Consider the following 17,844-nt stretch of genomic DNA (forward strand, 5'->3'; position numbering starts at 1 on the left):
TTGAAAACCTTCCATAAGGAATCAAGTGAGAGTATAGAGAAAGGAGAGTATAGAGATGAGAAATAACTACTGGAAAGAGAAGACAGACATTAATGATATGCAGTGGTGGAATCACTGAAATACAAGATTGAGAAAGGGACCAGGGAAACCTATAGAGTCTGACAATGTTAGTGACATTACACACTGATTCAATATTAGTTTTAGTGGCCTCATTACTGCTGAGATGAATTTTAACAGTCTATGTTTTTCAATAGCCAAAAGTTTTAAATTTGTTTAAGTGAGATTAAGTGAGGCACTCAGGTCATGTAAGAAAAATCAAGTGTTACTCTGCTTGCCCTTCTTTTGCTTCTCTGCAGCGGTGGTCCTCAGCCCGACTGTGATTGAAGGTGTTAACGGACACGTGGCTCTTGCCATCTTCGTAGTTTGCTCTGGCCCTCTCATTTGACCTGTCAAAGCAGTTTTGGTCTGGCTTCCTCTTACTTGCCAAGATGGAATTCTGTGTCCTGTAGCCACTGGTTGAGCAAGATGAACCCGTAGAATGATGGCATTTCTTCTGGTCATGATCTGACCTTTCATGTTGGTACGGTATTTTTCTCCTCATGTCTTTCCAATCAATCCTTTTTTTTTTTTTTTTAAAGATCTGGGTCACTCAGATCCTTTTTATCTTCTTCCAGATGCTTTCTTTTAAAGTGTGATTTGATTGGAAATGTCTGAGCAGTTTTACAGTGACTGGGGCTGATGACGTTGAGGCTGCTCCTCTGAGAAGAAGGGTGGAGGCCAAGGGTGGGAGTTCTGTTGGGCAGGTTGTCTGGTGCCAAATTCTGTCCCGCTATCTGACATCCCTGTCTTCTTTATTTTAAAGCTGTTAATGTGCTCACAGCAGGACTTAACGCTGCAGACAATGAATCATGCCATATGTTAAATTACATATTTAAATGAGAACAGCATTTTCACATAAAGCAAAGTAATATGTAATAAAATAAAAGACCAGATTATTTTTTATAATCTTATCACTATTAGAGTTCAACAAACATCAGGAGATCACACATTTTCTGACACATTTTGCAAATGTGCCATAAGACCCTTCTCAAAGGAGAATTCAAATTTGGTACTTGGAGGATCTGGAGGTGAGCCAGCCTCCTGGGACAACCTTGTCGTGGGCATTGTTGGGGGACATGTCTGATAAAACAATAAGAGTTAGAAGAGAAAGGCAGATTTAAACTTAAATTATAATAAAATAACATAGATGGTAAATTCTAATGAGAATAGAAAATACTATTAGAGACAAAAATTCTAGTAAAGTATTGTGAGTGTAATCAAATCTGTTGCAAGTTGGATGAACAAACAGCAGACTATATACTATACACACTAACCAAATTAATGTTTATTATTTCTTCTTCAAAATGTAAGATTTGGTCAATGTCAATCACAAATTTAACAATCCAACCAGAGAACAGATGGGTTTGGCTGTCGGAGTGGCGCCTTACTGAGCTTCAGCTTAATGTGATCTCTGGTCTCCGACTCAGAGACACGGGTCTCTGAGTGTCCAGCATTCAGACGGCTACCTGAGGACACTCATGTGATAGAAAATCTGCTCACACAGATATGTAGAGCCAAATACTGTCAATAAGGCCTCTGCAATGTTCTGAAGACAGTTAAACTTGTCAGGTAGTGATGTCCAGCAGGTGAAAATGCAAGCTCCATGAACATGCACAGCTGTGGATTCCAGCTGCTTCGATGTTATATGTATGATTTCTATACATTTTATGTCAGATAAAAAATTTGGTTGTAAGCTTCAGATAATTACTTAATAACAGCCAGAAATTTTAAATGAGAATAAGAAAGAAAAGTATATCCTTGTGTCCCCTTTCTCTGTTAATGCCCTACCTGGCCCCCTGGCAAAGCTTTGCTAGACCCGCCCCTGCACAGTTACCGGCTGTCAGCTACACAAAAAAGGAGCTTGGTGTTTATTTGTCTCTCAGAAACAGTTCATAACTTCCCTTCAACTCATTCATGTCACCTAAAAGGTAAACCTGTTTCTCCATCACCTGTTCAGCTCTGATGATTTAGTAAGGACATCTCCTGGTTTCATCTGCATGTTTCCCTCTCACCACATATACAAACCGATATCATGACCAGCAGTTTTTACAGCTGTGGCTCCAGCAAACATCAGCTGATACTAGAAATTAATATTAAATACATTCTAACAACAGCTGACCAAGCTTAAACGTGCTGCTGTTGTTTAGCGCGATATCCGCTGGTTTCCTCTTTCTGGCGCAAAGTGAGCGATAAACAAACAAGAGAGAAAAGCCGATCAGCTGATCATTGATCGTTTCATGATTGAGCAACAGGAGAGAGAGGGGAGAGAATGAGAGGAGAAGAAACAGCTGACAGCGTAACGACAGAATAAATCCAGCTTTGTCTCTTTTTTCATTGTAGCTGAAGTCCGGGACAAACTGTGTTCCTTTTCAGCTCAATATGAAACGCGTAATATTTTCTCTGAATACGAGACGATTCCGTCTTTTTACAGGCAACTCTACTAACTAACCTTATGAATAAAATACAGTTCACTATGGTATCACTAACATCAAAGCACACACCCAGCTGTATAGAAACACCGAGCAAAAGCCCGATGGCCAGTCCAGCATTGGTCGTGCCATCAGTTAACCCTTGGCACGCGTGCCTAGGGTTGCCGACCCCTGCATTACACTCACAGAGCACTCTACAGCTTGGTAACATGGAAACTTTACATAAAAGCAGCAGCAAGAGGTTTCATAGGTGTAATTTGTCTCCCCCCCCATTAGATAATAACGCATTATCAGGGATTGTTACATCTAGTCCTTTTACTGAATCAACAGCTACATTCACCCTGGGGGGAAAACTGGGGAGGGAGACCATCAGCTGTCTTGTGCCAGATGTTCTGTTCACTCATTGAGAGAGGCATCCTTTCACAAACATCAGGAAGACTGAAGCTAAAGGCAGGGATCAAGGAGGACTCATGATCTTCACCACCAGCTCCCTTACAGGGAAATCTTCAGAGCTCCACTGTAGGCCCGCCCCAGAAGATGGATAAACCCAGGATTTCATCAACACTTTGATGGAGATCTTTAGTTTGTCTAATGTTATAAATACTTGTATAATCCTCAGAGGCCCTGGGCTTTTACATAAAGATATTTTATTCAGTCCTGTAGAAAGTTATATATTTAAAAATATATCATCCTCTCTGGTTACTCTGGTATGAATGACTGAATTACTTTATGGTAAATAACACACTATTGGCAAAAAACAGTGAAAGAATTCAAAATCACAAGTTTTTAGTTCTACATACGAGTGGCAACCTTTGACCTTCATCAGGTTTATTTATTTGTGTCAGAAAATCTCATGTGCTCTTCATGCACCTGAGTACATTCAGTGTTTAAAACAGAAAGTGTGCAGGTCTGAGATCAGCAGCTGTCTGAAACACTAAACTGAGGCACTGTTAATGCTGATATATAGTGACACAGTCACATGAATGATTAATCCCTTTGACATTTTGTCTTTAAGTTTATCAATAAAACAGCTGCACCTTTCACTGACAACACATCATGTGGTGCTTTGTACTGTTTCATTAGTTCATTTTGGAGTTACTACAGAGAATTAACATATGGGATAATTTATCTGTTGTCATTGGGCTGTGAGCAAAAAACAAAGATGAACGAGCCCAAAGAACAGCTGTAAATCTTTGTGGCTATTAAAGTAAACACTGCAGGGTTTTCCTGTATACTTTACTTTATAATTTGATTTATTGTGAGCAATATGAATGTTAACAGACTGAGAATTTTGCTGAAGCACACCGGTTATTACAGTTACAGCTTTCTGTCTTTAAGAGTCCCTTTTTTTCCCTTCCCTGTTTGTACGAGGATTTCTCCAAAACACGTGATGATCACAATTATTGACAGTCTGGTTTAATAAGTATTTTTGCTTTGAATTTTGCAAGGTTTTTCTGTGTCATTGTTTCACAGAACAGCATCATCAAGACGTGGTGATAGCCAAACTGGCCAGCAGGTGTCACTGTTGAGTTGGGTTTCATCGTTTAGATACCCACTGAACCACACTGAGCTCAGACTAAATGTGACTGCAGCCACTGTTCTCTAGAACACAAGACTTGAGACCTTATTTTTATTTTTTCCCTAACAAGGGATTGATTTTTTTTCTTTAAATAATATTGGAATACACAAAACACTTCCATAAGTATCTGGTATTTCTACTGGCATAAGCATAACTTTAGATTTAAAAGGTTACACATTTTTAGCTACAGCAAAAAAAAAAAAAAGTTAAAATGGAGTGAAAATGACTGATAGGATAGAATAAAAGTCACAGCTAAATTAGTAAATGCATGTCAGACAGTGGTCAATGAATTATTCTGTTGTATGTTTTTCACAGATCCACTTTAGAGAGGCTGAACATGAGAGATCATTCCATGATGCATCAGGCTCTACATGAACGCAGTCCTCTTCACCCCACTTTGGGTTTCCATCACCGTTATCCGGTTGTTTTGCCACCCAGTTCCTGACAAGTCAGTGAACAAGAGAATTATTGTATTTGACAAAAGACTTATATAAAGGAGACCCCCTCCCAAAACAAACAAACAAACAAACAAACAAACAAACAAACAAACAAACAAACAAACAGACTAAACAAAAAACTAAACACAAAAAACAAAGAAACATCAGCTTAATTTTCTATTTTTTAATGCACTGTTTATAGCAATATAACTCTGGTAATTTGCTGAGCAGTGCTTCTGACCCTACAGGCTATGCTAAATATAACCCAGCAGTATCCTGAACCTTTTGCTCTCTCTCTCTAGTTTGACTAAACTCACTGACAGCTCAGCCCACCAATGAGCTTATTTCTGCATGCAAGTATGCCTGCTGAAAATTCAGTAAAAATAATATATTCAATCAAAGTGTACGTTCCAAAAGTACATGTTATGAACTTTTCCAAACCAGTTTTCCTTGCTGAACATATTATCAGGTGGGTAGGAGAATTGATAAGGACTTTGGAAAACAGAAGAGCAGTGTGCTGAGAACCTGAACAACATTCTCTACTCTCTTTAACAAAGTCACTGGATGTCTGCCATGTTAAAATAACAATGTCCAGGAAATGACTACAAATCGGGTATATGACTACTGTTTTACAGAGGTCAACCTTTGACACCTGTGGAAAATAAAACTTAATTACAAAGGGTGACATTAAAGGAGAAGGAATATTTAGGGCCAGATTTATTAACATATGTGGCACTCAATTTACTGCCAATTGCTCTAAATCTAATGCTCTCATATTACACACATGGTACAGTAACAGCATCATCACTCACACAGAGACTGTGATCTCATGGTAAATGTTTTGTCTTCTTCTACAATTGTAAAGCTGTTACAAATTTTGGACTTATATGTGGAACATTTTATAATAATGAGGCTCTCCCCCTGGAAAAATCCTGCGCTTCATCTGAGTCTCAGTCCACAGGACCTCACACAGAGCCCAGAAATTTTATCAGAAGAATTATTCACTGAAAAAAAGAGCATGTTGGATTTACTTAATTCAATAGTGGACATTGGTTGCACACAATTGTTTTGCTTTGGCAGAAACTTAAACAACTTAGTTAAATCAACACAAGTTATTCATATTCAATAAACCTGTGCATTTGGTGTTAATGAAATGTGATTGAAACATGTTTAGATGAAGTAAGTTGAGTTCTTGGAATATTTTAATTCTTCACAATTTTGTCATTTTATTCAAACACTATTCAATAACTTTTACCCCAATACTACTTGGTTACTTAAATACTACATGTTTCCTTCATATTACATAATGTTCAACAAAGTCTAGAGTCTGGTTAACATAAAAATTGAAGAGATTGACAATGACTACCATCCTCCTATCTTTATCTGGGTTGCAGGGGGCATAACCGCGAAGTGATAGGTTAAGAGGCAGGGTACACCCTGGACAGCTCACCAGTCTATCACATAGAGGCGAACAACCATTTGCACTCACATTCATGGGTAATTTGGAATCACCAATTAACCTAACTGCATGACTTTTAACTGTGGGAGCAAACCAGAATACTCAGAGAGAACCTACTGCAAACTAGCCAGATTGTGGATTTGAAGCTAGGAACCTCTTGCTGTGAGCCAACAGCACTATCCACCACACCACCGATCCAGGCTCAACGAAAGTAGGAAAGCTATGATTTCTGTACGTTTTTGTCCTTGACAGGTTAAACCACAATAAATAGCGATAGGATACACGTGGTGTGTGTAGTTTTCTGCCTCTTATAACATAAAATGTAATCAATTATTTATCCATGATTTCCAATCTCAATCAATTAATGACATTTAATCATTTATGTAATGATATAGTCATTTAATTCATTTTGGCTTTCCAAAATTTGTCAGGTCTGCTTTTCATAAAGGATACTTCCAGTGAATCTTATGTTAAATGAGGTAATAAAAAGGAGCATTTCCTAGGAAACTGCAGTACTCAAACAGCATTTACTATAGTTGATATGCAGATTCTCCTGGGTCACATCACTCAGTTAGGAACCTTCCTGAGTAAATGAGACCACTGGAGCGTACCCAAAGTGAAGACTTACTGTAGAGTCAGTGGAGTTCCATCGACCCATTTCCAATTTCCTTCCTCTTCTTTGTCATTCAAACCAATCCAAGCACGTTCCTTAATGTAACTAGATATAAATGTCTGTAAAATATTTATTGTTTAAAGCAGTGAGTAAAGTAATTGATATAAAACATTTTGAGGAGTGTGATTTTGAATAACTATTTACAAACACAATGACACACATGCATACTAGTTATGCTGTACCTTGTCTTCAAGGCTTTCTATCACCACCAGATCTGCTCCTTTGCTTCTGCAGTCATCTCTACCTTCATCCCAGGAACCAAGCTTTTCAGATAATACGTAACAGCTATGACAGAACATTCTCCATCCTTCAGGACACACTTTCTCTGCAAAAAACATTGAACAAGAGGCATTATGGATGCACAGGCCTGGCACATGATAGCTATTTTGTGAATTCTTGATGTCACTCTGTAAATAGGCCAAATAAAATGCACACAAAGACATTATGTCACTGATGTTACAATGTTTCCTCAGCGATATTTTTTTTTTAATTGATTAATATGTGCTTCACTGAAAGTTGATGTAATCATTAGTTCATAGTTGAGTTTGTATGTGCTTAAACATTTTTCAGCAGTAGTTGGATTAACAAAAAAAAAAGAAGGTGTAAATCAAATGTCATGCTTGCCATATGTAATTAGATTTGTTATCACCACGGGGCAGTGTTCACAAAAAGTTTTATTGTCGTCACCCACCCCTAAGCAAGAAATAACATAATACAGTATTTAGTCTGAGATCGAGGTGGTACAGTGGTCAACACATTAAACTGCAGTAGGTTTCTGGGTTCTGCTGGGTCCTCTCTCTGTTAAGTTTGCATTGTCTTTGCCCAGCATATATTCTAGTTTTGTTTGTGATTCTAAATTTGTTGTAGCTACAGATATAACATTTAATGCTTGTCCGTCCACCTATGTAAAGTCTTTGATACACTGGGAACTCGTTTAGGGTGCTCCCCTGTAAAAGCCATGGTAGAGTCCTGCCCTTCAGCCCTAAAACGGTTAAGAAGTTACAAAAAAATGCAAAGATGGCCTGACATCCCAGTTAGCAGTTAGGTAGAATGCAAATGACAAGTATCTTGTTCTCGTTAGGACCCAGGATTTTATTATAGTAGTTAAAAGTTACAACTTTTACTTCAACCTATAGTTAATAATGATAATAATAATAAACTTTATTTATAAAGCACACTAAAAAAACCAAGGGTATACCAAGGTGCTTGACAAAAAATAAAATAGGAAAAAGGAGATGGGAGGGAAAAGAGAAAGGACCTGGCACGTATCAATTATAAAACCATGACAATCATAATACATAAAAGTAGTTAACAAAGCATAACGGATAAAAATGTATCAATGCACACCAAATATTAAGTAGGTGGAAAAGCAAGATTAAATAAATACGTCTTCAGCCATGATTTAAACAATGGCACAGAGTCAGATGCCCAGATAGCAACAGGAAGATTGTTCCATAAGACTGGGGCAGCTACAGCAAACGCACGGTCGCCGCAAGACTTTAGCCGAGAACGAGGTTGCTCCAGAAGAAGTTGGGTAGCAGATCTAAATGCTCTCACACGAGTGTGTAACCTAAGAAGCTCATTGAGGCAGCTCAGCACCAAATTATTGATAATTCTGTATGTGAAAAGTAGTATTTTAAATTGAATACGGCATTTAACTGGCAGCCAGTGCAAGCCAGCAAGAACAGGAGTGATAGAAGAAAATTTCCTGCTACCTGTCAAAAGGCGTGCCACCGCATTCTGGACAGTCTGCAATCTAAGTAGAAGGGAGGAGGAAAGGCAAATGTAAAGAGAGTTGCAGTAGTCCAACCTGGAAGTCACGAATGCGTGAAGAAGTTTTTCCAGGTCATTATGCACAATATAGTGCTTAGCCTTAGAAATGAGGCGCAGCTGATTAAAACTAGACCTCAGCTATCCAGTAATATGCCCAAATTACTGGCATAATCAGAAGGGGAGCTAGCAAAAGGCATCAGAGCAGCACACAATTGGTCACGGGGGATTTTACTATCGAACACCACGATCTCCGTTTTCTTTTCATTCAGGACAAGAGAATTACTCTTGAACCAATCTTCAACCTCACGCATGCATTCACGAAAATAGTGAAAAGACATAGCAAGATCATCAGTAATCTCAAAATAAATCTGTATATAATCAGCATAGCAATGAAAGGCAATATTATACTTCTCAAAAATTGCTCCAAGAGGGAGCAGATATAGTGAGAAGAGAATAGGGCCTAGTACAGATCCTTGAGGCACACCACAGCGTACAGGTACCGAGGAAGATGAGAAGTTGCCCAAATTAACCGAGAATGACCTGTCAGCGAGATAAGATTTAAACCAGTTAAGGGCAGTGCCTCTTATACCCACAGTATGCTCAAGTCTTAGTAGAAGAATGTTATGATCCACCATATCCAAAGCAGAGGAAAGGTCCAATAAAAAAAAGGAACACAGAGCATCCAGAATCAGTGCTTACAAGTAGGTCATTGAGAACTCTAAGCAAGGCCGTTTCAGTGCTGGGCTGTGGCTTAAAGACAGACTGAAATTTCTCTGCAATGTTGTTCGCATCTAAATACGCCTGAAGCTGAGAATGAACTAGTCACTCCAGGATCTTGGACAGAAACGGAAGCTTAGAGATTGGTCTATAGTTCAAAAGATCATAACAATCAAGACTCTTTTTTTCAGAATAGGCTGAGCTACAGCATGCCTAAAGGCCAGTGGGACAGATCCAGAGAGTAAAGAAAAATTCATTAAGAATAGAATGCTCAGTCCAATTACATCCAAGCAGCTCTTAACAATGTGTGATGGGAGAATATCAAACACAGCATTGGTGTTTTTCAGTTGATCAACCAGCTGCTTCAGAGTCGAAGGTAACACAGGCTCAAACTGATAAAAAGTTGAATTACACTCAGAGGAAAAGACAGGATAAGAGGCAGACGAAGAGGAAAGCTTAAGGGATGAAACCTTATCTAAAAAAAGAATATGAAAACGCTCACAAAGAGCTTGTGAATACAGTAAAGGCATATCAGAACAAGGATTAACATACGGGGGTTGTGACCATTAGCCAGAATGACTTTGGAAAGAAAAGATGCCTTAGCCATTCTAGCAGCAGTTTGAAAGGTTGAGCGGCTAGTCCGTAAGTCATAAGAAACTATCCACCTCCTCTCATCACGGCGACAAACACGTCGTAAGGCATGTGTAGTATCATTTAGCCAGCAATGAGAGTAGGTTCTAGAGCGCTTCATTTTGATGGGAGCAACAGAATCAAGAATAGAAGAACAAAAAGATAACAGGATATTAGCATAACTATCAACCGAGCAGATAACCATCAACAGTTCAGATGAGCGAACTGAGCAGCAGTCAGGAATCATAAATGCCAAATCTAAAAAAAGACACAGCAAACTTTGACACAGCTTCAGAGCTCAGTACACGTAGCGGATGAGAAAGAGCTCCAGACTGCGGTCCAGTGGCAGATAAACCAATATCAAAGGAAATTGGAAAATGATCTGAAATCCCAGCGTCATTTATATCCTTAATACAGATATCCAAGCCATACGTAAAGACCAAGTCCAAAATATGGCCTTTAACGTGGGTTGGTTCATTTACCCACTGAAGGAGGTTAAAAGTCCATTAAAGCAAGAAAGTCTTTAGCAAGCAGGTTATCCTTACAACAGATGTGTATGTTAAAATCACCAAGAATAAGAACAGAATCATATTTAAAAAGAACGGAACCCAAGAAGTCGGCAAAGTCCGAGATAAAACACTTGTTATATTTGGGCGGTCGGTAGACCAACACACACAAAGTGGTCGTGGAAGCAGTCATCTCCAATAACTGAACTTCAAAACTAGCAAAGTTAGGTGAGGAAAGTTGCCGAACATTATATACGTTTTTAAAAACCGAGGCTAAACCACCTCCCCTACCAGAAAGCCTCGGTGAACTAAAAAAGGCACAGTCCAATGGAAGAAGTTCAAAGAAAGGGATGAGCTCACCAGGGCGAATCCAGGTTTCTGTAAGGAATAAAACATCAAGGCGGCTAGTAAAGAAGAAGTCATTTAAAACAAAGGTCTTGTTTACCAGCGACCTGACATTAAGCAGTGCCATCCGTGGCCAGGGTACTAAGTCACCTCTAGAAACATGACGTAGAGTGCTTAGATTGCTTCGACAAACTCCCGGTTGGTGCGACGTTATCCAAATCCGAGCAGGAAAGCGTGTCGCAGAGCGGGCAGAGGAGGCTTGATGATTAACCGGGTAAATCCAGCTGACACCTTTTGTTTTCCCCCTTAAGGGAGGTAGGGTGTAATCAATTTGATTTGTTTGCTCGTCTGTCAATATCAGGGTTGTCAAACTTAAATGAGCTGTGGGCCACTGCTGACAGAGTCATCGCATTGGCCAATTTAGTGTTCATGTAGTACAAAAAAACAACAACAATCAAACAAACAAGAAAACACACGTAAATATTTCCAAAAATTTAGTGTTTTGTTTGTTTTTTTATTTAAAATATTGTATAACAAGACACAATTGCAAACGTGAACGCAATTATTTTTCATCTCACTCTTAACTGACTTAAAAGTCTTTCATTGAACTACCAAATAAACTCACTGGTACTCTCTTTCTGGCCAGACACATGGCAGCACTTCTGCTAATAATTAAAGTAATTTTGTATGTATTTAACAAAATAAAAATGCAGACATAAGTGTACACATTAGTTTTTGACTGCTAGTGAAAACTGTTTTCTTTATAAATAACTCTCTCACTGAACTAACACGGCCAATCCCTCAACGTGTTTGTACTCTCTGCTCAATATGTTCATATTAAATATTTCTTTTGCTTTTTAAAGAACTTATTTTAACATTGCACTAAACAACAAACCAATCCTCCCAAACAAAAAAAAGCAACTTCAAGGGCCAAATTGCATTATATTTCTTCACATCAATATACCCAGGCCGTGAGTTTGAGACCCCTGGTCTATGTGTTTGTTAGCAGTATAGTGTCCTCAGTTTTTGAGATATCATTTTCAAATTCTTTGTCATGGTGGATATCAATAACAGCCTGAGCTGATTTAATTTAGGTGAAAATCGGGTTAAGGTTGCATACAATATTAAAAACCATAAAAACGTCATATTACCTACAATTTTGAATGGCTCATCTTGAAACTTCACAACAATATACTAAGCCTTAAGTACCATTGTCGTTTTTTTAAACCAGTGCACACAACATAGCCAACACTGGCTGTTTTGTACAAGCAAGTGATAGAAAAAAATAGTCAAAGTAATTTAGTGTAGCAATGAATTTGAGATGCTCCATCATTATATCATCACCAGACTGTGAATTTATCACTGAATTTTTCAACAAAAACACTAAGAAACAAAACAAGTAAATCTCAACAGCAAATACAAGGACTCACTCTGTTTGGACAAACTTTGAAGGTTCTCAAGTTCTTTGGTGGATTCAGTGAGGTTGGCTTGATGCATAATGCATAATACTGCCACCACTGTGTTTCTCTTGTCTGGACATATTGTTTGAGTTGTAAGCTAATTGACTATGTGCACGATAGCATATGCTAGTTCCGGTGCGGAAAATCCTGTGTGGAGCTTTGTTTCCGGTGTTTAATGTCCAAAAGAAGTTAACCAAATGAATGAATTAAGCGTCGATTTACATTTCTATAGATGTCTTGGTCATTTACCCAATATATCTGTAAATGATGTTCACGGACTTGTCGATATTTTGCCCCCACGCCTCAGAGCAAAGGAGAAAAGGGATTCAAATGTTATATTTCTCAGCTGTCCCTCGTTTATTGCGGGTGTTATGTTCTAAAAATAACCAACGATGGGTGAAATCAAGTAGCCAATTTTATTTTTTTGATGCGTGGACATCGTGGACATCCAGTACTGCACTTTTTAATTTAGAAGGTAAGTCACAACATACCCTTCATTCATACTAATGTATAGAAACCCTCACCAGCAATCGTTCATTTTTTGTGTGGCTTTTTTCACGGTTTGTTAACATGCTGTGTAGGTGTGGACATAACGGGAAACATCTGTGACTGTTGTTCATCTGTAGTTTGAATGCTGAACATTTGCCTGTTTAAAGAATAAGACCAGTCACTATACAGAGATGTGCTTCTGAATGTGGACGATGTGTCTTATGCTGCAGTGATGCAGTTCTGCTTGTGTTGAGTGATGCAAACAACCGATCGATCTAAACTCTTCAAACGTCAATCACGTGGTTACCGGCTACCTGCGAAAATAATCTGACGGTAAGCCAATTTCTGTTTTAGCGCATTTGCGCCGCTGTGTGTTTTTGTGGTCTTCTTTTGCGGCTAATTCAGTGAATTTTGGTCTGATCGTGGTGAAACTTGGTGTGTGGAGTCAGTGATAGCTCTGGGAGCTAACCAGCCTATCTTTAACCGGTTACTTACATGAAGTCTGAATAATTTCTGGTTCGGTTTTGTTTGTTTAGCGGACTTCTGCACATTTACGTAACTGCTCGTTTAATCGCGGCTTATTTTCGGTGTGTTTGGTGGTTGTAGAAATGGTTTATATGACATTTTAGCTGAGATTATGAGGTTTCTGTGGACACCACACATGTCTGGACTTATATTTCTCAACCCGCGTTATAACCGATTAAACGTGATCTCCTCCTTTTTGGCCCCGGTACTGGAGACGTGGGGCTTAAGTGGTTAAACGTCAAAATCTATCATTAGATTTTTTTGTGACACAACAGTGGTGAGTGTTCCCACCTTCTGCTCTTTGGAACTTAACGCAATCTTTCCATTTTCAAGTTTTGGACATGATTTTGGAATATATCTTCGCAGTAGCAATTTACCGCAAAGTAAAGCTACCGGAAATGTGCAACCCCACATCCGGCCTCAAACCAGGAAGTTAGCATTTTCTCGTGCACATAGTCAATAATTTTGTCCTCATCTGTATTCCGTGTCATATCCTGTATGTATCTTTGGGAAAATGAGAGTAAAAAAATTGCTTTACTGTGAATGAGGAACTATTGTTTTTGTGTTCTGTGAATGTTTAGGATCAGTGAGACTTATTAAGTTCAAAACTTGTGTAATTTGTCAAATTAGTTATAGAACGTGCTGATGCCATTTTACATTTTTTTCTCTTTTTATATGTGGGCTGATGAGTGTTTGAGTGATCATTTATGAAAAACCAAACTCACAGTAAACACCAAGGGTGATGAGTCCAATCAGCAGGAAAACACTCAGCATTCCCAGACAGATAATAATTCCTAAATGGAAACTCCTTTCACGGCCGCTTGTTCCTTAAAATAGAAATAAACACAGAAACATTTGAGATGTACAAGAGTAATAATAGATGTTAAAATACATTTTCTTTTCTGTCACTTCTTTCCTACCTGTGTGACCTGGTGAAGGTTTTGAATTGTTATGTTTGGGGTATTCAACATTGGCATAAATTTCCTCCATGGTTCAGATGCAGATTATTACTTAGAGCTCAGCTCTGCAGCACAGGACATATGAACTGTTTGAACACTGCTGGTGTCAGTTTCCTTTGAGGAAGTCACACATTTCAGATATTAATACTTTCACATAACACTATACAAGCACTGAAATGTGAAAAGACAAAACGTCAAACTTCTCTTTGGTTAAGTGTTCATTGCTGTGGTTTATTCTTGTGAAAGATGTAAGGGTGTATTTAGTTTTTCACAGAGGTGCAAAGAGTCCTATGCAAACCCTGTTGTTTGTGTCACTGTTGGTCTTACGTACTTTAAAACAAAAATGCATATAATATAAGGTAGATGTCTAGATTATCAATCACTCTTGCTAAATACTTATAATAAAAATGTTGTCCACCATGTATCTGCATGGTATTGTTTTCAAAAAGAAAGGGCAGCAGTCTACACCTTTTATAACTGTGACTCAAACTAACTTTTTTAGAATGAAGTGTAAATGTATTTCTTCAGAAAACAAACAAACAAACAAACAAAAAAGCATTAGACTTGCTCCTTTTCACATTTCATTGCTGGTATATTGTTGTGCGACTATAAAGGCTAAATTGTGACTTCCTCAAACTCCCCAAATAAACTAACACTAGTGATATGATTTGCATGTTCTCTGCTGCAGAGTTGAGCTCTGAGATATAATTTGCATCCTTATGAGCCACAAAGGAAATATATGTCAATGTTGAATGGGCCAAACCTAATAATCATTAAATCCCACAGGTATGAAAGAACTGAAAGAGAAGCAAACAGATGTATTTCAACATGTTAGTAACAAAATGCCAACTCAACACTCAAAAATGTTTAATGTTTAAAATGCTGATACTAAAAACTGGAGTCCGTTTCTTTTGTCAAGTTATGAGGAGTCAGTTTCTAAATTGATAATGGATATTTTACTGTTTAATTTTGGTCATTTAAAAATTAACAGTTCTGCTTGTGTGTGTGTGTTTTTTTTATATATCATGAGGAAGTCACACATGTTCACAACAACATCAACAAGAATGTTCGGAGGTAGATGCTACCTAATTTTTTTTTACAAATGTTGTTATTGAAGTGTTTATTTATTAATAATCTTAATGATCTCTGATTACAGTTGAAAAATCCTTTTCTGTGGGGGCAGAGAGCACTGTTTGTATAGTCCCTCATTAAGTCCAGGCTGAACACTAATAACTTAATTCTCACCTATCTGTCAGCTTTTCTACCTATAACTAATAAATAAATACTGCAGGTATGAAACTTATTTGCGGAACATGTACCAGTTGTTGAATTTAGAGTGTCACTTTCACACACAAAGTATTAAAATAGATGGGATTTACTGTACCAAGATTAGCGACAGACAACTTGAGTAAGCAGGCGTGACTGTGATCGTTGCTGCTATGACGGTTATTTAGAAAGTGTAAATGGCAAGAATGACCAATAGTTTTACACACAGTGCCAGAGGTTTGTGGTTCATTCCTACAACAGCGTTCACTGAACTTATTGAGAACAAAACACCAACTATTTCTGGCAGAAATACACACACATACATATTGTTGCACAATCAGAGTTCATTTAAATTTAAATTTAAAATCAAATGAGCTACTGCACTGTTTTATTATCTGGAAGGTTGGACTCTTTTTTTGTGGTACAGGCACTGTATCTGTTGTAGCATTTGGAGTGTCCACGTAACAGCTTTCGGGAAGACACACAAACTCAAAGTCTAAGTTTTCAGATTTTATTATTTAGTGGTTGGAATTTCAAGTTAATAATTTAATTTCTAGAATTTCAACTGTCCAGCACTCCAGACAAAGAAAAGAAGGGGCCACTCCCTAGTGTGCAGGCTCTTCTTCCTGTTTGTGTATGTTAGTGTCTGTGTGTCAGTCTACTTTCAGTACTCTTTTCTCCTTGACTCTGACTTGATGAGTGATGAAGTATTTCTCCCTCTGAAAACGCTATGTCCAGATGAACAGAATCAACTTTTTAGGGGGGATTTCCTTACTTGCATGCATCAAGACAATTTGCATTTAAATTTAAATTTTCATTTTTGAATGAAAAACAACATGGCAATGCCATGTTTTCATGTTCAGAAGCATTATTCAGCAATAACCACAGAATGCAAACATCACTTTTTGTTTTCTGCTGTATCTCGCTTCAGTGTGCACAACCTCTATTTGTATCTCTACTGGTCAGAGGGCCCGGTGGTGCCAGTGTCCGGCAGCCTCGCCTCTGTCAGTGCGCCCCAGGGCGGCTGTGGCTACACTGTAGCTTGCCATCACCAGTGTGTGAATGTGTGTGTGAATGGGTGGATGACTGTGTATAGTGTAAAGCGCTTTGGGGTCCTTAGGACCAAGTAAAGCGCTATACAAATACAGGCCATTTACCATTTTAGGATTAGGCTTAAAACTTTACTTTTTGCTAAAGCATATAGTTAGGGCTGGATCAGGTGACCCTGAATCCTCCCTTAGTTATAGTTAGGCAGTTTAGGCAGCTGGGGAATTCCCATGAGCATTGAGTATTTCTTCTTCAGTCACCATGTGTTACTACACCTTTCTGCACTGAATTATACTTGTTATTAATCTCTGGCTCTCTTCGACAGCATGTCTTCTATCCTGTCTTCCTTCTCTCACCTCAACCGGTTGCAGCAGATGGCTACCCCTCCCTGAGCCTGGTTTTGCCGGAGGTTTCTTCCTGTTAAAAGGGAGTTTTTCTTTCCCACTGTCGCCAAAGTGCTTGCCCATAGGAGATCATATGTTTGTTGGGCTTTTCTCTGTATGTATTATTGTAGGGACTATCTTACAATAAAAAGCATCGTGAGGCAACTGTTTTTGATTTGGCACTATATAAATAAAACTGAATTGAACTGAATACTTATAGAACCCCTGATCAACACATAAACACGCACTGACATAGGCTATGTGTAGAAAACTTTTAGTGAATAAACTTCCATTAGCACTGTGCTTTTCTGTGGCGGTTTCTAAGTACAGGTCACCCTCCACTTCCCTTACATATGGTGTGCCACAAGGTTCCATATTGGGGCCCTTATTGTTTTTAATGCATCTACTTCCTCTTCATCATATTTTGAGCCCCTTTGAGGACATTTGCTATCACTGCTATGCAGATGATATTCAGTTACATTTCTTTTAAGCCCCAAGATGTTTCTAAGTAGCAGACACTGAATGAGTGCTTGGACTCCATTAAAGGTTGGTTCGCTGACAACTTCCTCCAACTTAATTAAGGAAAAACTGAAGTTTTTATATATGCTCCTGACAGATTTGTACCTAAGATAATGAAAGCTCTTGGTCACCTGTCGACATTTGTGAAATCATCTGTCAGGAACCTTGGGGGTAACCTTTTTTTTTTGTAATCAAAGTTTTTATTATCTTGATCATATAAACAAAAAACATAACAACACAAAACAACAAAAACCACACTCAGTGAGGGAAAAAAAATGTAAATAGTAAAAAATAAAATAAATAAACTGTTGCACAGACAAGACCCTTAATTGTTAATTCAGACTGTATCCCGCATTGTCATCATGCTGTAGACCCATAAAAACAAAAACTGTCCCATTGTTCTGTTAGAGACTCTGTCTTGCTGCTCAGTCTTCCCAGCATTTTCTTGCATGCGGCATTTTCAGTCATTTTGTCATTCCACTTTTTTGGGGTTGGAGTCCGAGGCTCTTTCCAAAGTATTACAATGAGACGAACACACGTCACAAGCCC

The 17,844-nt window shown here is 38.4% G+C and overlaps 1 protein-coding gene across 2 annotated transcripts; it reads right to left on the reverse strand.

The window, feature by feature from the left end:
- Window positions 1–2,557: 2,557 nt before the first annotated feature.
- Window positions 2,558–14,148, reverse strand: LOC120433562 (asialoglycoprotein receptor 2-like). Of its 2 annotated transcripts, XR_005608617.1 has the most exons (5): window positions 14,042–14,148; window positions 13,847–13,948; window positions 6,859–7,001; window positions 6,632–6,735; window positions 2,558–4,548 (listed from the first exon to the last, which is right to left on the reverse strand). XR_005608617.1 is itself a non-coding variant. In XM_039599928.1 (4 exons), the coding sequence occupies exons 1-4, from the start codon at window positions 10,772–10,774 to the stop codon at window positions 4,398–4,400; spliced, it is 510 nt and encodes a 169-aa protein (XP_039455862.1). In that variant the 5' UTR covers window positions 10,775–10,789; the 3' UTR covers window positions 2,558–4,397. The 2 variants fall into 2 exon arrangements, 1 of the variants encoding a protein (XP_039455862.1); XM_039599928.1 differs by lacking the exons at window positions 13,847–13,948; window positions 14,042–14,148 and adding an exon at window positions 10,663–10,789.
- Between the last annotated feature and the right edge of the window lie 3,696 nt (window positions 14,149–17,844).

The sequence above is a fragment of the Oreochromis aureus genome, linkage group 16, assembly GCF_013358895.1.
Source record: "Oreochromis aureus strain Israel breed Guangdong linkage group 16, ZZ_aureus, whole genome shotgun sequence".
NCBI classification, from domain to species: domain Eukaryota; kingdom Metazoa; phylum Chordata; class Actinopteri; order Cichliformes; family Cichlidae; genus Oreochromis; species Oreochromis aureus.